This window comes from Rhipicephalus sanguineus, chromosome 1, assembly GCF_013339695.2.
Source record: "Rhipicephalus sanguineus isolate Rsan-2018 chromosome 1, BIME_Rsan_1.4, whole genome shotgun sequence".
Classification (NCBI taxonomy): domain Eukaryota; kingdom Metazoa; phylum Arthropoda; class Arachnida; order Ixodida; family Ixodidae; genus Rhipicephalus; species Rhipicephalus sanguineus.
Window position 1 is genome coordinate 55,389,380 of NC_051176.1, and position 26,727 is coordinate 55,416,106.

General features: G+C 44.9%; 1 protein-coding gene across 1 annotated transcript in view; it reads left to right on the forward strand.

Annotated features, from left to right (window-relative positions):
- LOC119389720 (bone morphogenetic protein 1) overlaps positions 1-26,727 on the forward strand; it is a 604,284-nt gene that overhangs the window by 531,085 nt on the left and 46,472 nt on the right. The window contains exon 8 of the mRNA XM_037657125.2: positions 16,650-16,772. Within this exon, the coding sequence (XP_037513053.1) occupies positions 16,650-16,772 (123 nt within the window). The remainder of the gene's footprint in view (positions 1-16,649; positions 16,773-26,727) is intronic.

The following is a 26,727-nucleotide window of genomic DNA, read 5'->3' on the forward strand; positions in this document are numbered from 1 at the left end:
GCCGAGCTGCCTGTTTTGCGTGCCGGCGCGTCGGAGTAGCCTGCCCGTCCGATGGATGTCGATGGAGGAGAGAGCACTTCCTCCATCGACATCGCGCGGCCCCGGCCCGGTTGCCACGATAGCGCATATATATCCCGCCTCCTTCGCGAAGATCGCTTTACATGCGATGGATTTACGATCGCAGTAAGGATCGGCACCGGCGATGCGGCTCTTCCTTCTTATCCGCTCGCTGTCTTCTCTGGCTATACGTTTCGCTGCTGTTCGTATATTGTGCGCTTGTTCTGAGCTCTTTGAACGCCTCGGAAGCAATGAGAATGGGAGGGAAAAGTGTTCTGGAGGAGCGTGCGAAAGGTTTTCCGTTGCCGAGTTTTTGTTTTCTCGGTGGATTCGGGTGCCGTATTTTCTTCCCTTTTTAAGGCGCAGCTGTGCGACTGCAGCGAAATGACCTGCTCGCCCGCGACCGATTTGAATCGCATCGTGGGCGATGCTGTCTCTTGAAACTTCCGTATCTAACTCTGCTTCCCGTTTTTTTTCTAAACACGAGCCATCTGAATATCAGTGGGTATGCTTGTAGAGATTTTCTAGAGGAACACAGAAATTGGCTGTAACGACGACGATTTGGAACACGTCGGAACGAATCCTTGAGTGCAAACGGGCCGCCTCCGTGCGGCATCCGAATTGAGAGAGGTTTTTTTGTTGTTGTTGTTGTTGTTGTAGTTCTTCATTTTAGTCAGCTGGACCACTTCAATGTCTGTGCAGCTGTCATTTATCTAGCAACTGATACCGTCTTCTGACAAGAGAAGTAGTCTCACACCGGTCGAAGCTCGTCAGTCCAGCTGACACAATCTGTACTTTATTTCAAGTGCACCGGACGCTATGCAGAAGTGATAATTGCGCCATGACTTAGTTGTTGATGTCTGTGTCCATATATCAAACAAGTTCCACTGCACCATGGGTTCGAACACAGCTTTACGTATTCGTGGTGGGAGCTTAACACTGTAGACACAGGTGCACTATGCAAATTTCTGAGACAAGGTGGCCGGTGCGCGAGCGTGCAAATCTATGCTTCTTCATTTGTAAAACTGTGTTGCGAAGAGAGACAAATATTTGAATTCGCGCGACCACGAAAGCAAACAGGTGGTGCTTCAGTCGGCGCGCCTTGACCTGCTTCCCTGCACTGGCGAAATGAGAAGAATGCAGTCAACGAAGGATGATGGCAGGCAGGCAGGCAATGACGTTTATAGATTATGGGGAAGGAGCGGGGGTACAACAGCGTCGTGGTATTCGTAAGGTTGTACCGATGTAATCCGGCGTCAAGCTGGTCAGCTAGTCCTTGTCTCAGTAGTCTGTCTATGAATTCCTCTTCTCGAGTAGTCGCTGTACACTGACCAACAAGCTGCTTGCAAAAAAGCAAACAAAAAAGATGAAATAGCGCTAAAGCGGCCATTGGTGGTCAAACTTGCGAAACACAAAGGATCTATTGAATGATCGAGAGATGATGGAGGAGCGTAACACATTAGCGTGAGAAACGGAATGCGCCAAGTGGACTGGCGAGCACAGTATACGTTGACAGACTACAGGACTAAATGCGTGCGCTTTCATTAACAACTTTGGAAAGTTCGCTCCGGTCTACATGCACAGCTTCCTCTACAAAATAGAAAAACAAAGAAGAGAAAAGAAGACACGTTCATCAACCTTGGTCATGTGCGCAAAAAATGGGAGGTGAGCACCTGTGTTAAGGTGCAAGTCACAGCGTTAATAAATTCGGCCCATACGTTAGCACTTCAGACGGAGTTCTCAAAAGAGGGCGTGAATACGTGTATGGTTAGTCAGCAATATAGCTTATGGAGTGCCCACATGCGTGGTCACAGGCGACCACGTATCTTAGATGCACGATTAGCACTTCACAATTAACAGTTCTGAACCAGGGGCGTAGCCAGAAATTTTTTTCGGGAGGGGGTTCAACCAAACTTTTTGTATGTGCGTGCGTGCATTTGTATGTGTGCGTGTATATATACGCAAGCAAAATTGAAAATTTTCGGGGGGGGGGGGGGTTATGTCAGATAAATTATGTCAGTCGGTGCAAAATCGAACGTAAGAGTACAGTTCAGAACAGGGGCGTAACCAAGTAGCCAAGGGGGGGGGGGGGGTTAGAGTACAGTTCAGAACAGGGGCGTAGCCAAGTAGCCAAGGGGGGGGGGGGGGGGGGGTTCAAACCCCCCCCCCCCCCCCCCCTTGGCTACTTGGCTACGCCGCTGTTCTGAACTGTACTCTTACGTTCGATTTTGCACCGACTGAGACATAATTTATCTGACATAATTCGTTGTAATGTACTATAGAGAACCCTGCATTAGAAGCGAGCAATAGTGTTTTTCATTTTATCAAATCATCGACGAGCATATGATTATAGAGTTTACAAATTACTGAGTGCGACAGTAGTTGCTAAACTCTCGCTGATGGCTATATTGTCGGTGTGCCTACAGCTTAAGTAAAACTCAGTGGCAGTAACACTGAGGCTCGCGCTTCTTGGCCCGAATTAGTCATAGATGTTCGTCCGTAAGTGTTCTCTGGAATTCGCCGTCTTCTTTCGCTTTGATCTCTTGATTTGCTGGCAAATGCTTTTATGAGCAGCTTCAGCTTAGTTAAGGAACTTCTCGTGATAAGGGCCCTTGTTCGTTGCGCACAGTTTGTAAACTTGCAATTAATTGAAGGAAAGCGAAAGACCAGTTAGGGAAAGCCATGGGGTTTAACCGGAAGGGAAACTCGTGATTTGGTATCCCGCACTGAAAGGAAGGGAAAGAAATGCGCGGGAAAATTGGGGACCACAAAAAGCAGGCGTGCGAAAATAAAATAAACCAAGAGGCGATGTGTAGACAGATTTAGTACGTACAGTGGCGCAGATATGCCCGATAAAGCGAGCTAGTCAAGCAAACAACAATCAGAATCATTTTTATTCCTAACACAAGTGTTCGGGGTCCTCCAGGCAGACATCGGTCACAGACAGCTTGACAGGAGCTGGGGGCGTACAGAGAGCAACCAGCAGCGGGCTTCACATAATGCTGTGACAATTGTAAATGAATACAGTCATTATGAAAAAGAAATAAAGTTGCTTGAGAACATGTACAGCATACACGATGGAAACTATCTCAGCATTCATGCACACAGCTGGAAGAGAAAGGTTCACGAAGCAGTCCTTGATGAAAACTATGAAAAAGTACTGTACAGGCTCATAAAAGAAGAAAATAAAAGGGTACAAAACACTCAGGCAAATGTAAAAAAAAATGTTTAACCAGGCAATCACACACTCCTGATTTCAACGTGCCCAGTGGGGCAGTGAAATTAATGTGAGTTTTTAAAAGGTTGTAAAAGTGCTGCTATGCGATAGTCAGTACTAGAACCTACCGTAGTTTGTGCGCCTGCATGACGCTATTAGCCTTTTCGATATGCTTTAGCCATGCAGAGAATGTTTTGTATCTTCTGCAAGTTAATATTTATGCATATAAAGAGACAGTTTAGAATCGTGTAGCTTAGACGGTCCCGTACACTCCCAGGTTTAACGCACAGCAATACCCAATGAAGAGGGCGGGGAGTGACCGTCGTCGTAGCTCACTTGACAGAGCATCAGACGCGTTATTCGAAGGTTGTAGGTTCGGTGCCTACCCACGGCAACGTGCTTTTTCGCCTACTTTAATTCTTTTCTCTCTATGACATAACTATTACACTGCAGTTCAAAACTAGAAATAACATCCCCTATGCCTTCACTGGTTTCGTTGTTTGTTGGATTATTTCGTTGTGTCTAACAAAGAAACGAGCCCCTCGAACAATTCCCATTTAGACGCTTGAAGTACATTATGTTTAATGAATAGAGGACGAGTAGGTGAAAGGCTCGGGTGTCCTCTAAAGTCATCAAATATTATCAGCACCTTCTTTTGCAGCCGCTCTGCTTTGCTGTAGTTGGTGGTTGTCGTAGTACCTCAGACTAAGGTGCAGTATGAAAGGCATGAATAAAAAAATAGCGTAATATATCGCGCACTTCATTCTCAATGCAATTAATCGTGTCAGTTTGTTGAGGTAACCAACTACTTGGCCTAATTCAATCGTGATCTTATTACCGGCCGCGTACTGAGACATTCTTTGTTCGAACCAAGCCCTCAAAATTTTTTCCGATGCATGGCGCCGCAAGGCCTTTGCTTGAAAGTTTAGGTGAGTTCAAAGTCACATTGCTTGTTGGTTTAAAAATAGTATATTTGGTTTCTTTTAACGTTTAAAGTCAATCTCTTAGCGTTCAGCCACTGTTCAAGTTTAGTTAAGTAAATGTTTATTGGTGTGTTTAAATGAGTTAAAGTTGGTGCCGAAAAGAAAACATTGGTATCATCAGCATACATGATCAGTTTCGGTTAGTTAGGCACTTCGCACACGTCACTGACGTAAAGTTTAAATAATAAGTGCCCTAGAATAACGCCTGAGGCGCTTCACGTTTTACCATAATAGTCTGAGGTGTCAATTAAGTCACCGACTTTCACACACTGTTTACGATTGCAGTCATAGTTGTTTTTTTTTTTTATTAGATCAAGGGCGACGCCACGTATACGATAGCCATGCTACTTTGACAGCAGAATATTATGATTTACACGGTCAAATGCTGTCCTTAAATAATTAATCAAACTCACAGTAAAACGCTTGTTTTCCATGCTGCTAATAATTTCATTCTCGGTCAGCAATAACGCAATTTCTTTTGGCCTTTTCTAAAAGTCATATTGCGAATCGTTCGTTTGATGCGGTATTTAGTGAGAAAGCTTACGAGTCGTGTATTAATAGCACTCTCAAAATCTTTCGAGTTAAGGAGCTGTCATAGCCCAAGCGCCTATTTCATTAATGCGACCGTGTAATTCAGGGGTGATTTGAATTTGTTGACAAAAGTCTTCGTTATGCAGCGGTCACATTATTATTATTATTATTATTATTATTATTATTATTATATTATTATTATTATTATTATTATTATTATTATTATTATTATTATTATTATTATTACGATGACGATATCACCGAACAGGCTCAGAATTGCTCATCTCTCACGTGGCTTCTAAGATACCTTAATTACGTACTGGAGAAGACAGAAAAAAAAGCGAAATTTGTCCGTAATGCAGCAGCCACGTGGAGGTGGCAATAAAAAGTGCACGGTCAGAGATTTCTTTTAAGCCCGGCGCTATAATTGACGTTAGCTGCCTGTTATCGCCTTCCGGCTTGAGACGCCGCTCGTGCGACGAGTCAGGCCTGCCGATTCCGTCGTGTAACGCCCCCACAGGAACAGCTTCTGAGCGAGCTGGCCGCGTTAATTAAAAGACTCCTCCTTGAGGGCTTTCACTTTTCCTTTGTGCGAAAAGGTTTTGTGTGCAAGGCGCCCAAGATAAGATGCAAGGAGGATACCTCCTTTCGTGAATTTTGAGGTTATGGGAAAAGGCACGCACTTATCAACCGGCGATACGCCATCCACTTTCCTTTTAACCTCGGCGTATTATTACAGCACTGATTTTTTTCTTGTTTCCTTTTTTTTCGCATGTGCTAGCTTTAACGTTGTTTGGCAGCAGGATGTTCCGCCATTTCACTACCGTATGAAGCGGGCTAGAACAAGCGAGGAAGGGCATTAAGGTCTCTCAGCATAGCCTTGTTTTTTCTCTATCTCTTTCTTTTCAGGCACAGCGGAGTTTGGTGAAGGAGCTATTATTTAAGGTGTGTGTGTGTGTGTGTGTGTGTGTGTGTGTGTGTGTGTGTGTGTGTGTGTGTGTGTGTGTGTGTGTGTGTGTGTGTGTGTGTGTGTGTGTGTGCGAACTTATTTTAGGTGTACGTTAATTATTAGCTACGATGTGCGAGAGTGTGTTGCACCTGCAATAAATTACGGCGTGAAATTAAGCCAGATATTAGGACTGCTCTTGTAGGCCACAAGGAGCGTGCCTATATAGAAAACATGATGTAATTTAATGGCAGTGACGACCGCATCATTTGCCGTTTGTGAGGAAAGTAGTTTGTTTTTGGCTACGTTTGAGCAAGTACTGTTCCCTATTGCGCTTTGTTGACCCAGCTATTTTTTATTACGGCCATTCGAAACAGCTTGCAGTTCCGTTCATGAGCTCCTCGTCCGCTTAAACCCGGAAGTGACATATATCCTAGCCGAGTGTGTCACCGATTCACCCGACCAGACTTCACTCTATGCTGCATATTCATTTAGGGTATAGCCCTGCTGCTCGTGTCAGTGGTGCGAGCGCTGCCAATTTTCAAGCACCGGCACTGTCTTGAAGTGGTCAGCCGACCATAGGATTGTCATGTACCATAATAGGTTTCGAAGTGCACCGGCACACGAAGAATTGAGAAGAGCAGACGAGAAGCGCTTTCCTGCTGGCTTTTGTGATTAACTTTGCCAGTGTACCGGTGGTGTTCCATATCCATTAAAATATCAACCGTCACTAACTATCCCGACTCGCCGTCCTGCTGATCATATACCATCGCCGTCACAGCAACGTCGGGATACGTTCGTTTTCACAGTCGTCATGACAGTCGTCGTTCCTCCGCCATCACGCGTCACGAGTCTGCTTTGAGAGAAACGTTTCCTGATGAAATTGTGTCCAACGTAGCCGTACGCTCCGTTTACTTGCAAATGGCCGCTGGACATGTTTTTTGTAAACAATAATAAAAGCTTCAGTAACACCGATTACCAATGTATGTAGGATTCGTGTATTTAGTCTATCCAACGACAGCCGCAAAATAAACACATAGCGTGCATGTATAAAATGCATGCACGTACGCACTCCAGTGCATGCGAATACCGTGTGAGTTATTTTACATGCCCTCTAAGTTAACAATAAGCCACTAACACGCTCGTGAACGCAGGAAAACAAGAAGCAACGCGCGAGTTCGCGTGTTTTAGTTGCGGTTTCACGCACTTACGAGACTGGTCAAAATTCCCATGCCGCTATCCCATGTAATTCTGTGGCAGCGTGGCCTGTGAACTTTTGACCATCCCTGTACATACACATGGTGGCCGCCTTGGCGGCTTGTTGGCTACGACGCATCTCTGCTGAGCACGAGGTCGCGGGATTGATATTCCAGCCGCAGTGGCCTATAGGCGATGGAAGTGGAGTGCAAGAGCACTCGTGTACTGCCCTTTTGGATCACGTGAAAAGAGCTTTCGGGGTCCGAATTATACCGGAACCCTGATATGGCCTCTCTCATAGCGAGCCAAGAATGAAGGATGGAAGGAATGAAGGAAGCAGTGAGGCAGAAGGTAGGAAGGTCAACCAGAAAAGCATCTGGTTGGTTACCCTACGCCGAAGGAATGGAGATAGAGAGCGAGGAGGGAAGGAAACCTTGAAATTTTTTCATTCCAATATTCTGTCATGCTGAGGACCGGAGTCAAAAAGCCTCTTCACGGGCTTGACTTGACTGGGATCACGACCCCGTACAATATCAATCAATCAATCAATCAATCAATCAATCAATCAATCAATCAATCAATCAATCAATCAATCAATCAATCAATCAATCAATCAATCAATCAATCAATCAATCAATCAATCAATCAATCAATTCTTCATTTCCAACGACAGTTGGAGTCCCCTCAGACGAAAAGCAGTTACAAATCACTTGAAAGTGCCTGAGGGCCCACATACATGGCAGCGGTATCAAAATGCAGAGCTATTAATATGGTAGGCATAGGCAACGTACAGCGGAATAAAGAAATGCACGGAAGGAAACAACCTTATCGACATAGTGCAAATTTGGTGGAGCGTAAACGGTAAACTACCTCAGTAAATTCAAAACGCGCAAACTCAGGGAAACAATGATCTTAGTCTGCAAACACACACACACACACACACACACACACACACACACACACACACACACACACACACACACACACACACACACACACACACGCACGCACGCACGCACGCATGCATGCATGCATGCATGCACACACACACACACCCAAACGCGGCCGGTCTGGAGGCGCGCGCCTCCAGACCGACCATGGTGCCCTTATAAACACAGAATACAAGTAAAGCAGACCTAAATAGGCCGGCAAACAATGTACCACTATTAGTTCAATAGTGACATTGAATATAATCAAGCAGTAAAAACGAAGAGAAAGCACAGAATAATACCTTACGTGTAAGTTGAATAAAGTACCGTAAACAATAGTTTTAGATTGTTAGTTGATTCACGTGAGCGACGAGAGAAACTGCAGCATTCCTTTGCTTTAGTTAATTCGTATGCGTGGAAAAAACCATGCGTGAACAGGACGGGTGTGCAACGTATCTACGTGCGCATAAACACATACGCATTGAGAGAGTAAGTGCTTGACATTCATCCATGCTTCTCACCCAACTGAATGAGCACTCTCCTGCAGTTATGCTCGTATAACAACCTACGCGGGACCCGTGCACACGCTGCATAATATCGACGGTCAATGCGGTCGTTTTGCATGTGCTCTTCCGTTGTTCCTCCGCGAGTGGAGCGCCGTCGGCCTGCGCGTATTTATTTCCTCCTGGCCACAAAGCGCGCGCACTCGGCGTGTAAGATGGTAGCCTCCTGCATAACGTGTCCCACCGGACCACCCCGGTAAGGCCGTCCGCGCCGGAGGCCAGAGACGGGGAGGGCAAGCATAAAGGATTACGCGCGCGCAATGTTTCCTCAAGGAATGCACCACGGGCCGAAGCCGTCGCGGAGCCCGAATGCCTCGCAGATTCCAGTGGCCGCGGCCGCCCGAGCGTACGGAGGAAGAACCCCTGCGGCTGCACCGTCGTCTTCTTTTCCGTCTCGGTTTTTTTTTTCTTCTTCTTTTATTTGGTGCCACCAGGGAATGTCGGTGAATATTTGCTTAGTCCCTATATAAGGTAGATACGTCTTACCGGACGCATTCCCGGAAGCAAGCAGTGTTTACGTTGGCCGCGTTCTCGTCGTGCTGTTTCTTTCTTTTCTTTTTTTTTTCCTTCTTTCTACTGTCTGTTCCTTTTTTTTTTCTCGCTTACGTTTGTACATTCCGTTTGATTGCGCGACATGCAAAAATGTTCGTATTGTTCCGTCGTTCTGAGCGATTAATATGCCGCGCTTTTCCCTGTATACATGTACGATAGTGCACGATGCACTTCGGCCTTACATGTCTCATGAGGGAAAAAATTTTCGAGATTTGGCGAGGCCTGACGACACATCGCGAGACCTTGTCGGCGGTGGCCTCGACACGAATGATAAAATAAAAACCAAAACAAAACAAAGTGATCAAAACTGGTCAAAAGTCACGTGATACTCGAGTGACTGTATGTGTGCCGTCGTCGCGCCGAAAGTCACATGACCGCAATGTAACGTGACGTCATGATTTTGTCACAGATTGTCAAAATTTGTGACGTCATCATGACGTCATGAGGTTTATTAAAATGAAGTGAGAAGAAGAAAAAGAAGATGGCTTTCACCTACGAGTCGTCTTAGGCAAACTCGTATGGGACGGCCGTGTGACTTTATTTTTGATCACCTGCTCCCAGCACATCTAATAAGACACGCGGTGTGACGAGTAGCCTCTTCGTTTAGTCGCGCAACAATTAAACAGCTTGAAACGTGAACATATCTGGAAGAGCCAGGGTCTCTATGAGAATTTCGTTTGTTTAGTTCTCGCAAGGGGGCACTATAGTCAGATCGCATGAACGTACGGTGACGTATAATAAATACGTGATAGATGCGCCGGCGCTTGGGTGTATACTCACAGAAGTACACTGCTAAAACGAGAGCCTTTGGTACACTGGCCGCCGCTTCATCAAGTTCGGATCGTGAAAATGCAAATTTCAGCGAATAACCTCGGCTCCTTTTACGACATGAAACGGTGTGGCATGCACTGGAGTCGTCATAAATGGGCAACGGCGCATGCGCGCTGCTTCCACAGTACAGGTGCACATCGGTATAGTTTGATATTGCGCTATGTTACTACTCAAGATGCTAAATGTGGTTCAAGGAAGGAAGGAAGGGAATTTAGCCTATTATGCACGTCTAACACAGAAGAGGCAAAAACGGGACAAGGGAAGGAGAGAGACGTACTGTATAGCATAATTATTTCTGTATGGCACGCACTACGCTATGATACACCGGAGTCCACAGCCATTCATAACTGCTTGATGGCGAAGCGAAAAGTAAGGAGCTGCAAATAATAAGAAATTGGGGCGTACGCGCACTTCTTGCAAATAATGATTACAAAAAGAAAAAGAAATCCCGCCTTTTGGCTCTCTTTCAGTATTCGGTTTCGTAACTTTGACGGTGACTTTCCCTGAATACGCATGATCTCGGGGGAAATTTACAGAAATGATGTGTCCGTTCCCTTTTGAGTTTCTTACATCAAATTTTTATTCATGATGAAGCACCACCGATAATTAAATTATCTAGCTATTTATCTAGATACCACCTAGACAAGGCGCCGCAGGGAAGATCGCTAAACGTCAGTCCAATTAGGAACATGTTGGAGCATTTCAGAGAGGTAATCAAGCGCATAATTTATTTGTCATGGCAGCTTTCGTCAGAGCTCTGCTGCATTTCAATGTGTGTGTGTGTGTGTGTTTTTTTTTCCTGCCGCGCAAGTACCGGAAACGAGCGTATACCATATTTAAATGTGCGCTGCCGGGAACCAAAGTTTCTTTGTTCGTAAGAATTGCATTGAGAATTACCGGCCACTTATTTGTAAGACCTTTAGCCAGACCTTTATTTAGATAGCACTTTTTGCGGCAAAAGGATTCTACGAACAGGAATCAGCAAAAACGTGGTAACGAACGTAAAGGCGACCGGCCAAAGACAGCTTTGTGGTTTAGACAGTAAGGTGCATATTAAAAAAAGAAGAAAGAAAGTATTACTCTAGAACTGAATGAAGCTTATAGCCTACAAGACGAGGACAAAAAAATTCAGAGCCTTTTCGCTACTGTGACGATGTAAGCCAGCGGCTGCTGCTCCACGTTCTGCGACAGCGGTTTCACTTCGTTTCCGCGCTCATTCGCGCCTCTGTGCGCGTTGACGCTCCTTTAATTCCCGCTATTCTTTCTCAGAGAGAGCGGCGCGTAGAGCATTGTTGTTCTACGTGTCGTTTTGTCCAAGGACGCGATCCGCCAGAACTTAGCCATATAGAGCCTCGCTGTAACAAAAAAAAAAAAAGAAGTCACAGTCACGACGAAGCAATGAATGCGATAGCAACGAACTAGAATGTAACAGGAAGAACGGCAAGCAGCTCGATAGTTGCAACGCGCCGCTCGAGCGCAAAGGACTGGCGAAAAGAACTCACACAGGAAGACCGCGAACTAACAACGATCACAGCTCGACACTTGCAGTGCGCTGCTCAAACACAAGAAAGGACACTCGAAAGGAACGCACAGGCACACACAGGACGAACGCGAACTAACTGTTGCGGTTGTGACTTCGTGTTTGTGCAGCTCGCTACAACCCAACGCTCGTAGTCATCTTTTTCTTTTTTCTTTAAAACTGCGGCGCGTGGAGTGACCCCTCCGCGTCTCCTGCCACGCGGTGGCGTTCGACGCATCGTTTACTCGGCGATCCACATCATCAGTGGCTACAGAAATGGGCCACTTTTTACTACGCGTCTGAAGGAAAATGTAGGAGCGTTGCTTTAAAGCGCGCCCTTCGGGCAATCTCGCGGGTGATACTACACATACTGAAGCACCTCCGAGATCTGCGTGCCATTAGCGTTAAATGGTGTATATAAATAGCTCGCGTTGTCATGCTAAACAGCCGGTAGCGCGTGGCGGAGTTGTTTAAAGCAGCGCGCTGCGGAGCGAGGGGTCGAAGGTTGGAACTCCGGTGGCGCGCTTCGGAAATTTTTTCTTCTGATTTATTTTTCTTTGTGGCTTTTATTTATGTATACATACATACATACATACATACATACATACATACATACATACATACATACATACATACATACATACATACATACATACATATCCGGGACATGACGGCGACGGCATAGGCGACGGCAAAAACCAGCCGAGAGTGTCCATATAATTGCTATCGCAATAAAAAAAAGCATGAGACACGCCAGCAGGGCTCGTGTGCTTCATGCATATATTTTTTGTCCTCTTCTTGTGCACTGAAACGCTGAGAGGTTCATTCATTTCTTACCAACAAAACCCAAAAATTATCTTGGCAGTAGAACTATTCGTGAGAGCCACCGGTGAGGATCTATATACTGGACAGATCATCAGCGAAGGCGACCGGCCAATGGCGAGCCACACTTACGAATGAAAATCGAAATAATTCTTGCGAAATACTCCTCGCTTCGCAGAGCTTTCGCTGCTTCGTTGCTTATAGCAAATAATCAACGTTAGTTGTGAATTTTTGATGTCGCACGTGAGCGTTTTATATCTGGAGGCCGGTACCTTAATTACGAAGCTTTTCAGGGGATGGTAACCGTCTATTAATGGACTAGAGCAGCAAGGTAGGTGAGTTGATGGCATAACATCTGGGGAAATCGGCAGCGCGACAGAGACGAAGGACGAGTAATAATGACGACGCGAGCGCTCGTCGTCTTTTGACGGTCTTCATTACCTGTCCGTCGTCTGTGTCACACTGTACATTTCACAAGTTTTGAGTCTTGACCAACGCAATGCCTGTTGTCTCGTTCACTCTCTACTATGATTGTGCAAGTCATCTGCGATTATAGAAATGTCACTCCTGCGTGTACGCACGGCAGTGTGCATCGGCCGCATGTCTTCGCTTTTTTTTAGCGGTAATAGAATTTCGAAATAACGCCTGGGCCATATGGCGCACGTTCACTCAGTGAGCTTAATTATTCTACGAGACGCACATTACTTGCAGTTGAAACGAACACGTATAGGGCTATAATTGACTAATCAACGTAGCTTTGCTAGTAAGCTTTATAATAATTACCTTAGCGCGCATATTGCTCTGTTGCGAACTTCAGCCAGTGATTTCACAAGGCGAGTCCATTTGGAAAGACTTTCAAAACTAGCAGCATTTTTGAGATACGCGCTCTAACTTGTGGTAAGAATGCACTGAACCGCTTTCGTAACGTGTATATATATATATATATATATATATATATATATATATATATATATATATATATATATATATATATATATATATATATATATATATATATATATATAATCTCCGTGAGTCACGTCATCACGTTTGCTTGTTTCGTAGGAGACACTGTTTGCCCCTGTAGGAGTCATATCGACTACACTTCAACATGAATTTAGCCCCGCCACGGTGGTCTAGTGGTTATGGCGCTCGACTGCTGACCCGAAGGTCGCGGGATCGAATCCCGGCCGCGGCGGCTGCATTTTCCATGGAGGCGAAAATGTTTGAGGCCCGTGTGCTTAGATTTAGGTGCACGTTAAAGAACCCCAGGTGGTCGAAATTTCCCCGGAGCCTTCCACTACGGCGTCTCTCATAATCATGTCGTGGTTTTGGGACGTTAAACCCCAGATATTATTATTATTATTATTCAACATGAATTTATGATAGAATAAAGTTTAACGAGTGTAAGTGCGCACCCCGTACCCTGACACCCACTGCACCTGCTGATCGGGTACGAGTTGAAGATCCGCAAGTCACACATATAGCCATTGGTGGACATCATCCGGCTACTCTTTAAACAACCAGCACAGAACGTCTTCACAAAACTCGACAGTGTACAAACTGAGTCTGGGGCCGGCACTTCTTGAGTAGAGAAATTCTCCGCTAAATGCCAACACTGTATACTCAGAAAATATCAAAGTGGTCGCACCGAGCGTAGAAGGTCGTGCGATTCTTAGCACAACCGCGCGGGGAGTTCGACATCTTTTCTAGTTTTTTAAATGCGAAGAATTTCTTAGCGAACCTTTGGCACTTTGAGCGTTTCTATCTATCTAGCCGCCTACGTCTGGGTGCTCGCATGGTCGCCTCCTTAACTTGGTGATGACCGAAATTGGCATGGGAGGGTAAGAGCATTTGACGAATATGACTGTCGGGTCATTACATGATTAACGTGAAAATCTTGTCGCGTACGCCGTCAAACCCTTTCCTTCAGACACGTGTGGCACATACCCGTTTACCACGGGCTGCGGTGTACGGGTATGTGCCACAGGTGATTGACAGTTTATATCTACCCAGGAACGGCGACAACAGACATTGGTAAATCAAATTCGAGAGCGTTAAGAAAAACCGACATAGGCAGCGTTGACCCGACGAATGGAAAGAATAAGAATTAGGATCCCAGCAGGAATCGAACCCAAGCATTTTGCGTGGCAATCGGGTATTCTACCGCAGAGCCACGGCAGGTCTATGAACTGGTTTGACAAAACAGCCTATGGAGGCTTAATGTCGGTGCAACGTCAATTGTATTGTGGTGCTGGCTATCTAATTTTACAAGAAAGCAATAAACACTACATATGTATTCCTACGATACAGGCGTCATATCAGATTAACATATGTGGTTCCAGTGTTGGCTCCGCTTTTGTAGCAGTCTAATAAACATTACATTTGCATTCCTATGATTCTGCAAAGTATATTGAAGCATTGCTCGACCGCGGAGGAATATATTAACGAAAGTTACGTATGATATTCACATGATTGCACCATAAAGTGCAATTAGTTTTGATAATACTGACGTATGTAATCTAACGTGAGGGCTGACGTTACGTCGCACCATAAGTTACCCTTTAAACGCCAGTGTTGTCGACGTTCCTGGTAACCTCAGGATGCGCACACAGCTACTACACTTGCAGAAACACGTCGATCCACCTCGCAACGCTTGGCTCGAAGCCATAAAATACAGCATAGAAGTACTCGCTGACTGCTTCGCATGAAACCGATTCCTACAACGTGTGGGATCTGCCGATTTTTTTTCTTTTTTTTTTTACTCGCGCGTGTGTTGTGTACTCCTTGGTGATCTTGTACACTCTCCTTCACGGTCTTTATCATTCTGGTTCTCCTACACCAACGCAAGGTAGCAAGCCGGATAATGCCGTATTAATGTTCTGGCTGTTTCTCGTGATACATTTCTTTTCCTCTCGTGTCACCGAATCTTATCCTCTGGGACATACGGCAGCAACATCTGCATTTTCCGGAGCGCTGAAGCTCTCAAAGTCAGTGCCTTCAATACGTCTGGCGGGTTATCGTCGCGTTTCATGCACACATTATACTACGTCGTATCGTTATCACAGCGTCCAGTTCTGTGTGACACGAGTATTTCGTAAAACCCTTTAGTACAATATAAGTTACAGCACTACATGTAGAAAACGTTATGCTTGCAGGGTTTAAAGTGTGGCTTGTTGGCTGTTCATGACTATGTAGGAAGAGCGAGAGGAAGGTTATAGAGTAGACGTTTTCTTTTTTAAAGACATTGTCTTCCTTGGCCTCCTCCCTGACAGCGCAAACTGCTGCTACATTGTAAAAAAGTCAATATTTGCGTCAGAGACAGCCGACGCGGTGACCTCCGTTGTTCCGCCATGCTGCACGGTGTGGCCAGACCAGGCTAGACTTCGCAGCGCTCTCACATGTTGATTTGAGTTGTGAATAGCCACATGAGAAATCGGAAACGGCCAATTTGTGCTCTTGATAACTGATAGACCTAACCAAAAGACCTAATGAATGACACAACGTATTTATCTAAGATATTTGATCGCGTCCCCATGTACACGCTGTTACTAAGTACAACCAAGTTATCAAAAGAGAAGTAAGGTCTTTAGTGCCCAGAAATATTTCAATCTAAGCAACAACAACGACAAGAAAACAACTGTTTTGTGATCGTGAACGGTGAAGCATATACTTCGTCAGCGCCTGGTAGGCGTAGAACGTGTGCAGTGGACACGTTCTTGTGAGCCACTTGACACGCTTCGCTCTTTTTCGTGGGCGGCCCGGCTCTGTGATCATCCTCAGCTGCGTCTGCAGGACGCACTGTCAAGTATATGCAAAAGTGCTTCTGTATACGCTGTACTAAAACTGTTTAGCATCTGGCTTATTGCTAATACCTACAACTTTTGTAAATTTTGTGCAAGCACGGGTCACCTCCATTATCATTTGCATGCGTACTGGGTTTTTTTTCCGGACTCGGCAGCAATGACATTGTAGTAATGAAATTACTGTAATTAAATTATCTTTGACTAATGTATAGCATGTCTGCTTCCATTATGGCGTATCAGATTGATCAAAAAAGGAAAGAAAAAAATGACAACGACAAATCAATCCGCGTTCCAAACCTCATGCGTGGGAAGTTGTACTAAGACCTCTGACATTTCAATGTATATGTGCCGTAAATACTGTGAACATGGGTTGGTGAATGAATGACGATCTTCTGTTGAAGCGATTTCAAAGTAATTTCATTACTTTCCAAAAGTAACATGAATGTAATGTCAGTACTTTCTGCCAGCTGTAGTTTGTCATGTAATTTAACTACCCTTAATAATTTTTAGAAACGTGATTGTTAATGTAACTTAATCACTCTTTAGGACTAATTTTGCCATCTCTGGTTTTCGCCTTCCGTCAGCGCGTTTCGCCAGCGTTTTCCAGGAAAATCCGTTGGCGTTGCTGGGTGTCATTTCACTGTATAGGTTTACGAAATCTTTTACGTCTACTAAGGAGTGTACTTCTGTTCGCAGGTCGGTACTGCGGCACGGGTCGCATCCCGGAAATGCTGCTAAGCACAGGGTACCGCATGCTTATCGTCTACCGGACGTCGAGCAACCAGAATGGACACGTTGGCTTCCGGGCCTACTACGAAGGTACGTATACTGCTAAAGCGAATATTTCCGGAAACCTTCGTACGGCGGGAGTACATTTCACAGGAATGCGCATTCGTGTAGAACGAGTGACAAACACGTCGATATAATACACACCATGACTGACCCTTCAAGATACCCTTCTGCAACACGACGAAATTCACTGGCCACCTTCGTTCATTACATGTTCTGTTCTTTGCTTATGATGCACTACGTGTTACTGCTATCAAGGGCACCTGTACCTTTTACATTGCTCTGGTTTTCCTTTTTTTTGGCAGTATGTTGGAGTGCGTAATTTTCCGTGACAAGAGTATAGCGATTGTTCTGGGTCTCCTTTTTTCCCCTGTTTAATAGACAGCCGACGTATCTGAGACATTTTAAAAACTCACGCAGACCTCGTTAGGCACAAGTTGAAACGGTGAAAGCTAAGCTTTCGTGGCCCATCTGTAGCGGACTTATACCATACCTGTCGCGCTGGCATTAGAACCAGTTCCAGGCACTTACCATCCGTGGCATCTATAAGCCGAGTTTGGTGTTGGAACAGGTGTCGTGAGGGTTGATTATGATATTTTGCGTAATAGTTATGTCAATTAGTAGATGCGGCTTTGTCTGAGGTAATCGTTGTCTCCAACCGTTCACTACAAATACATGTCCTCATGTAACTAATATGGCGTATTTGCTTGTGCACCTCCATGCCATTCTTTTCCTCTTTTTTTTCGTTTCTATGTCATCTGCTTCTGGGGATTTTCGTTGTCAAGAATCCGTGCTCTGAATGTTCGCCTGGCGAAACAATGTAGCTGTCAGGTCCATCAGCTCGCACGTTACGACGGTTCCTTTTATTTTTACTGCGTGGGCAAAAACAAACTAAAAGAAACAAAGAATAAGAAGAAAGCTAGCTCTAAAAGCTCGTCTGCGCATACATGTCTTGTATTTGATGAAATTTGGCGACTCTTGTCCTTTCAAAGCCAGCACACATGATGCAACCTGCGCTACTTTGCAGAGAGACAAAATGGTAGTGCCGTATTCACGAAGCTCTTTATTCGCAAGTGCTTCTTGCCATCGATCGGCTGCCTTCGCTAATGATATATGTCCAACATAGCGATTGACTCTCATCTGCTTTTTCAAACAGTCCTAATGCTTTTTTTTTTCTTTCGTGCTTTTCTGCGAGTGCGCGAACGAACCCTGCTACCTACGTTGATATATGTAACGTGAGATCTCTATTGTATTCTGTAAACCTAAGTTCTCTTTTGCCTCCAGCAGCGCAAAAGTAACTTACTTGATTCTTTCTTCATCTATTTCTCTCTCTCTCTCTCTCTCACTTGATTCTTTCCACTGCTAACCTCTATTCAAGACTCAAGACAGCCGTAAAAAAAAAAGAAAATAAAGAGATATACCGATGAGTGGTTCAATACCGCGTCAGTTTCGTAAGAGAGCGGTCCGACTAAAAAGCGATATAGGTACGGAAACTGCATACCTTTCGATGTTTAAACAACGGAATACAGTCTAATCGTTAAGAGAGGAGAAATGAAATGCGAACAGTCGCGCAGAGCACTTTGATGTACTGTAACAAAATCCTTCTATATTATGGCGTCTAAAGGCGCTGTCATCTTGTGCGGCATGACCGTTGCCGCAGGAAAGATTGTTTCGCGACCCGATAGCATCGGGCATTTTGTAGATTGGATACTCCGAGGAGTCTTAAGTCGGCGCCTGCCGCTGCGTTTTATTTTAAGCAACCACCGCTGGCGAGCGCGTACGTGCGTCGCAGAATATGCGGATCTTTCTTCGGTGCTATTCGTCGAACATAAAAATGGCGGCGCCTTATGGAAAGATGACGTGTAGAATGGCGAGTTCAACAATTTCTCTGGCTACGTGGCTGACTGCGGAGGCGAAAGTTGACGGTGTGGAAGTCAGTACTGAACACGTATTACGATGGAATATGTGTTCACTCTGGGCCTGCAAACGGGCTCCAGAAGATTGGCATTGCAACTGCGACAGCAACATAATACATTGCCCTGCGACTGTCTCGCTGTCTTGCAGTGCGTACAGTGCGGTCCGATTCGCAGTCATATATGTAGTTTAGATTGGTTCTCTTTCATACTCTTGTGTTTGCCTGTCCTGCGTCATTCCCGTACATATAGGACTTGAACGAGCAAATGTTTTTTGGAGTTCAGCTATTTTTGGTGGTCACGCGGCACTTCCAGTAATGCTACTTGATGCCGATGACATTGCTAACGTGCGTCATCAATTTAAAAATGCGGGAACCGTCATAATTAGAGACCGGGTTTTAGGCAAATGCCTATTTTGTCCCTTGCAGTCTTATCGCCCCACTTTGATATACTAGCATGAATTAGAGGTTAAGAAAGACTTTTATTGTGTTTTTACAGTGCCTATAAATGCCTATTTTTGGCATTTGCGCCTAAATGCCTATAAGTGCCTATAAATGCCTATTTTCAAAATCGGCGCCCTTGTGAATGCTATTTAACCTGTTTGGCTTTCGATTGCATTTTAAGACCATTATTCATGTTACCGGACAATAATGGCTGTTCGGACCTCTATGGGGTTCAACCTAGTCCTCTAGTTCAATCAACTTCTGGAATACAACCGCTAGCAGCGGTTAAATGGGCGCGCCGGCCACCATAAGCCGCCGCGCTGACATGGCGCGAGTGGTTGGCGAATGCGAAACCGTGGAGACCCGTCAGGGGAAAAGAGAGAGAAGAGCAAAAGAAAGAAAAATATGTTGTTTGAAATGTACTTCTTAAGGTGTTCACCGACACAGCAGAAATTGACCCTACGCGATTAGACCCGGCAAATACGACGTATCCCTCCCATCTGGTCTGTAACGGTCTGGCTACCTGCTCCTGTGCTGCCCTTCTTAACCATGCCGAAGGGAAAGAGACCCAAGAGTGTGTTGATTCGACAGTGGACACTTGACTCACCATGCCACAGAATAAAGGGAGAGACGCTATTCTGCGAACCGTGGGGTAAAAAAGACAAGTTCACGGCAATGTTCAACTAGTGGCGCATTTTTGCCATCATAAACACTAACAGTTCTTTTTATTTTCCTGTCTTAGATACACGTCGCGCACGTCATTGCCTTGAAATTATTTCCATTTATGTAAGAATTTATTGTGCCTACATTTACGACGTTGTAGGCCTAAAATGTGTTTCGCCTGCCTATCGTCGGCGCCGAAAACGTTGTTTCGGCTGCCTATTTTTGGCACCTAAAACGCGCTTTTTTAATGCCTAGAAATCCGGCGTCTAGTCATAATCTTCATTGAACAAAATCTCCACGAAAATGGTTTTACTGGAACTATTGAGTTTACATTAGTCTCTCTACTCCGATCCATGGAACACTGATTTAGCCTCCTTTTTTTTTCGTAATTTCGCATTCTTCTTGTCGCCCTTCGGGTCACATTGCCGCATACATTGCAACCAGTGCATGTTCTAAATGTCGTACTTGGTCTTTTTCTTTTTCTTCTTTATTCCCTTCATCTTGTCGCCCTTTAGCAGGCCTGTCTGGAATAGTCGTTACAGCTGTCAGAGATCTCCTGCGTTTTGATTGAACCGCTTGCTTTTAGCACTTACCTGTAAACGCCTTCTCTCTTTATGTTAGAGTCAGCCTTATCATTAAAGTAATTCATTTTCTTTCACTTGCGAATTCGGTTGCTGAGAATTTGTTTAGACAAGACTCGTGAGGTAGTTACATCACCAGTGGCAAACTGCTATTACGAACGAAAAGCTCCGTGAGGCCGACCTCATGACATTGCAGCCAGGCTTTGAGGGGGGGAAAACAATCCACGCCACACTTGCATCGTTCAAACGTAGCGCTGGCTTACAAATGGTGCCTCTGCTTGTTTTACACAAGAGCAGCAGGAGGCACCTTGCAGTCGAAGAGCCCGTGTCGTAGACTTCCGTAAACTTCGTGTTTTCTCCTCTAACTCGACAATCTTCGGCGAGAAGCTCCCCTGCCAAATGGAAATGCGCTGTTTGCTGTTTTTGGACTAATCAGGCAAAAAAAGAAAAAGAAAGATGAAGAAGAAAGAAGTCACTTCTTCCTAGAACCCAATGTGAACTGCTCGTCGAAGTTGAGATTAGACTTTTGCTATTTTTATGACTTCAGTGTCAAAGTATGTTCGCTGTCGTATTCACGAAGGAGTCTGTGAGCAAGGACTATTTTGTAAGCACGATCCCCGACCAGTCGAGGTATCTAATCCGCAACGGCGTACCGACTAACAGCAAACAGGTATCGCCAACAGAAAACTCTCTGGATCCAAACCAAGAACCTGAAACCTAGCAGCTTTTATTGAAGGTGCTCATTTTCAAGTTTTTTTTAGAGCCCTACGAAAGCAAAGGCAACAATGTCACTTTTACGCGTTGCACCTTTCTTGTAAAAGTGCGGAGTAGTTTGTCAAGGTTACGACCTAACCGCTGCAGCAAAGGTTACTCCGAAATTTCTGGTCACGTACAGTTTACTAAGAAGGCACAGTATTGCTTCGTATACTCCACGTCTCGCATATTGTAAAGATCTGTCGATTGGCGAGATTGCCGCGCTTCTAAAAACATGCGAAATTGCCACCTTCACTTTTCAGAACTTACATTAAAGGCGTTCAGCAATTTTTCAAACTACGACATAACTGCTGGCGTAAAGAATACTCGGAAACTCATTGTAGTGGGCTGCTGAGTGACAGCGCGTAATATTGCTTCGTACACTCTTCGTCTCCAACCTTTACTAAAGGCGCTCATTTCTTGTTTTTGCGCGCGTCTAAAGACAGGTACAAAATTGTAACATATACATACAGCAAGTTACAGAAGAAATGTGCACTATACTTTCAAGCTTACCACCTAACTTCGGTTGTAGTGATAACGTACGAGCGTCTGGCAGTCTGGCTACCTTACAGCAAAAGTGCACAAAATGTTTTTGTATGTTTAATATTCAGGTTATGGTCGCAACTTATGCTCGTGAGGGTGTTCAAATTTATGTTTCCCGTTGACTCTAAGCGACGCACTGTGGTCACATAAAAAGCATACCAGACAGTAGCGAAGCCACTATGTTGCGTGGTTTTTGTATACAGGGTGTTTCAAGAAATGTGTCCAAAAATCCTCAAAGGTCAGGGAAATGCCATATTTTTTTCCATGCCTTAACAATTACTTTTTCTGTAGCGGCAGGTATCATAAGATGGCTAAACATATCGTTTGGGACATTTATTAAGAAAGTTAAATTAACTTTTTTAATTAGTGGAGTTACGCCGTTTTGTCAAATGGGAGAATTGAAGTCCTTCATGTGAAGAACCCATTGCAGCTTTGAGAGTGCGAAAAAGTGGCCTTAGTAATAATTGCGAAGTAATTAAATTCAACCAAATTCAGCGGTGAAACCGAAACTGAAACGCGGAAGAGCGCAGCTGCCACATTCTTCTGAGACGCCCAGAATTAGTGAGCGTCGTTGTATCAACCATCATAAAGCTTCATACAATAACCTAGAGAGGAAACAGGCGCTGCGATCGTTCAACCACCATGGGAATCATGGGAAGTACAGGCTTCGGATTGGATTGCGTTAGCTAGTGAACTGTCTACGGGTCTTTTTCTACAGTTTCAGTTTCGTTCTTCACGAGGCGTGGGCAGTTGGGTGCGTTGCAGAGCACTCAAGCAGTGCCTTTGTTGTTCAAAGAGGCTGAAGACTACTGGATCTCTTGGTTTTCTGCGACTTTGTAGCTCTACAGGTTGTATTTGACAGTCTTAGCAAAGCATCGTGCACTCACCGCTGCGCAAAGATGTAGCTTTCCATGCCAGTGCAGGAAATCGCATAGAGTTCACGTTTGTTTGATAAGCGCGTCTTGCCAACCTTCGTTCAAATCGGCTGCAAAACGACGACGAAGCTAAGTATACGTGCCGTCACGCTCCTCTGACTTCACTTCAAAACAAAACGAGAGATGCGTTGGGGGCAAACCACTGGCATCGCAGCAAATGATACGTTAAGTGTTTCTCACTCAATACGGTACTGTTATTTCCATAAATAGATAATGCGCACTTTGGAGGGAAAAACAAGCGTGTTTGTTTTAAGTGTTGTAAAGAAATATTTCATTATATGGTGACGCCAGGTCTGGAACACAATTGCAGAGCAATGCATACCCTGGTGGTTGAATTTGTCCAGGTTTCACCTCCATCTCACGGTCACTCAAACTTTTTGCAATAAGTTTTACGTACAAAAGAGTCAAGCAAGTTTTATTGGAAATAACTTCACATCACTTTGTTTTAGTGTCGGCAAACAAGTGTCGCGAGAATGGAAATCTGGGCGAGTTTATAAGAATGCATCATAGAGCAGGTAGCGCAAAAGAATAGAGCAGGTAGCGCAGCCAGGAACATAAACACGAGACATGTGTTTATGTTCCTGGCTTGTGTTTACGTATGTCTTTGCGCTACCTGCTCTATGAAGCGTCGCGAATCTCAAGAACCTATTCCATCCGAAGCAGATCCGAAGCCTGTACTTCCCATCATTCCCATGGTTGTTGAAGCGCCGCTCAAGGACCCCGCATAGACACTAGCGCAAGATTCCCGTCTAGGTATTATATTATGAAACTCTATGCTTTCAACCATCAACCGACTTCGTTGTGTGGGTGTGCTCATCGGTGCTTCGGTTTCGGCTGCGCCATTGAATTTGGTTGAATTTCATTACGCCACAATAATTACCAGAGGCCGCTTTTTCATTATCTCAATACTGCGATGGATTCTTCGCATGAAGAACTTCGATTCTCCTATATGACATAACCGCGTAACTCCACTAATTGGAAAGTTAATTAATTGATCTTTCTTAATTAGGACTCTCAAATGATGTCTTCAACCATCTTAAGATACCTGCCGCTGCAGAAAAAGCAAGTGTGAAGGCAGCGAGCAAATATCGCATTTTCCTGATTTTTGAGGATTTTCGTACACATTTTTTGAAACACCCTGTATACGCACCACTTCTTCCTCTCCCCATCGTCACCCCTGATCACTTCTTTCTTTCCCTTCTCCCCTGTGCAGAGTAGCAGGCTAGAGCGCCCTAGCTCTGGCCGGCCTCTTTGCCTTCTAATAAATCATCCTTCTCTCTCACATGGCAGCGCAGATCTTGTATAATACGCAGATTCATTTTTATGTCTATAGAACAGCGGAAGAATTCACGAATCTTTTCGTTTGTAAATGGTCACTGTCGTTGCTCAGTAGGATTCGCTAATGACAGGCCCCGCATCACGATTGGCTGAAAATTTCTCTTGCGAATAATTCTTTCTTAAGACTTTATTTTTTTGGGTGAATACGGGCCCACGTTCATTTCGTGTACGTGCAGGCATAGAGTTAGCTTGCGTTACGCACTGTAGCAAAAAAATCCAAATCTGAAGTGGCCAAAACATTTTCGCCGCCTGAGATCCCTTAACGTGAACATAACTCCAACGTGAACATAAGTACAACGATGTTCTTGCATTTATCCCCATTGAATTGCGACCGCCGTAGCCGGGAATCGAAACCTGGCCTTCGAGCTTAGCCGCGCCGCGCCTTACCTGATAAACTAGCACTGCAAGTAAGGTGACGTATTGGTGCATAAACAAATTGTATTAGCAAAAAGAGGCTGTTAGGTACCATAGCACAACTTCTTTGCTAATTTGGCTAGAGAACAGGGCCTAATTCGCAAATATTCTCGGTTGTAAGTGCTCTTTCCAACTGGCGAGCTGTGTTTGCATCATCGAAATTGGCTGGAATTTCCATACGAACAATTCGACCGTAAGAACATTGCGTAAAAGCTGGCTCAGGTTTTTTTTTCTAATTAATATAGCGTTTTTTCCCCTTGAGGTCTCGTCACTTTTGGTGTCTCCTGCGCTGTACCCATAACGACAGTATAACTTTTTTGTGGGGGACAATGTTGCTTTTGTTACCCAAAACTGCGGCCGCAGTGATCGTCTTTTATACACACGTCTTCTGAACACACCGTCATATACCATCTGCAATCGCATTACTGCTAATTGGAAGAATTGTGCAGACATTCGCAAGCGCATCTGTGTGTAAAAATGCATTATGTGTCTGCGCAGCAACAAAACTACAACGTGCTTATCGAGTGCAGAATGACGGCGAAATTAACCGTGGCTCAATTAAGACCTTAACGTGATCCCTGCGCGTCAATTTCCTGATCCTTCTCACCGCATCGAGTTTCTCCTTGTCTCCTTTCGGGCTTGTAGGATAAAATATAAAGGTCACCACGCCACATGCGTACATATACCAAATAAGGCAACGACAGCCGAAGCCTGCAAACCCACGCCGTAATGTCCCTGCAGAGCTCAGCAAACCGTTAAGCTATCAATAAGAACGAAAACGTCAGGGGAACTATTTTTTCGCAACTAAAGAATATAAGTTGTTTGGCCGTAACGGTAGCAGTAGGAGGTTTATAGCGCAGAATTTTGTTCCTGTCAAGTCAGTAAGGGCCGAAGTTCAGAACCACCCGCGTGCGCCGATATTTCGGTGCACGAAAGAATTTAAATTGTGATCGATTACTCTACGCACGCCCCCATAAGGCTCTTCGCGTAGCCCATGGCGCCGCTTCAGGACCTAAGACCGCCTAATTGAATTTCGTGTACTTGGAGCAGTCGAGAGAGAAAATGTTTCAATCTGCTGCATACTTTCCCCTAAAGCCGCCAATGGCGCTTCTGAAACGAATGTAAACAAATGTACTCATTTACTAAATGTTTCTTCGATCTACGCCACTAATGCAGACTGCGACAGAATAATTCCTGCATGCTTTTTACACCACCGTTCCGTTTTCATTTGATGCACACTCGACTGGTTGCATCTACCCCCTATTCCATTGCGATACCTTGGCGCAGCCACTCGGAAAAGGTAGTACCATGCATAGTCTCTTCTCTTTTCCGGAGTTTTGGGGCCTTCCCATAGCACATATGTAGCGTTGTGGGCATCCTCCCGAAAGCATTTTCAAAGCTGGAGATGTGTAAATTCCGTACCTGTTTCTAACAAATCAAGAGGAAAAGTGTGTCGCTCCAAGCCTACCTATAAACATGAAAGAGTAAGAAAAGTTATATATCGGAGAAAATGTGGGGATATTTATATAGTGTCGCAGATCACAGAAAGTGGCGCATTGTATAGGCAATTTACTGTGTCTCAAAGCATGGCGCATGGCAACGTTTCCAAACTAGACCACGCATTGGGCTTTGAAAACGCGAATACTTTCCGTTTGTCACATTACAATGGCTTGTGCGCCCGATGTCGTACCTTTAATGGAATGTATCGGGATGAAGGCAGCAGTAGCCTATTTGAGTTAATAGCGTACAGAGTTGAACATTTTCAGCGCTAGTAAGGCAAATCGAAGAGAACAACACAATCTATAGGACCCTGTTTGTTACTGAAGATTCGCCGTCGGCGTCGACGTCGATGTGGTGGTCCGTATGGAGGCATGTGCAATAAGATCCTATTGCACCCTGCGCTCGGCACGCTGTCGAATTGAGGGAAAGCACGCGAGATGGCACGCCGTCATCCGAGGGCCATGGAAGACTGTGAGCTCGCCCGAGGAAGGTAAGGGGTAGGTGAAAGCGAGCGCAGCAGGTGGTTGTAGGCGTCGTCCCTAGTCAGATCAGCCCGGAGGCTGAATGAAACGGAGAGAAGTGCATAATTGATCATCTCGCATCGCGCATGCCCCATTAGAATGCTGCTCGTGCATGTGCAAGATAAAACTAGGTCATTTCGTATGCCTCCGGATTGTATGAACGGAAAACAGCAGGAATAGAAGGGAATGACTTGACAGGACAGACTCTCAAGGTAAATCGTAATAATCGTAAGGTAAATCGTAAATTAGTAATATACTATATAGTACGTCTTTAGTTAGCATATAATTTCAAGAAATCGGATGTGAATGTGGTAGATGGCATAGGTGTACTCCTTGGGCTCGATTACTCCACATGGCAGACACTACTTGCAAAGAGGACGT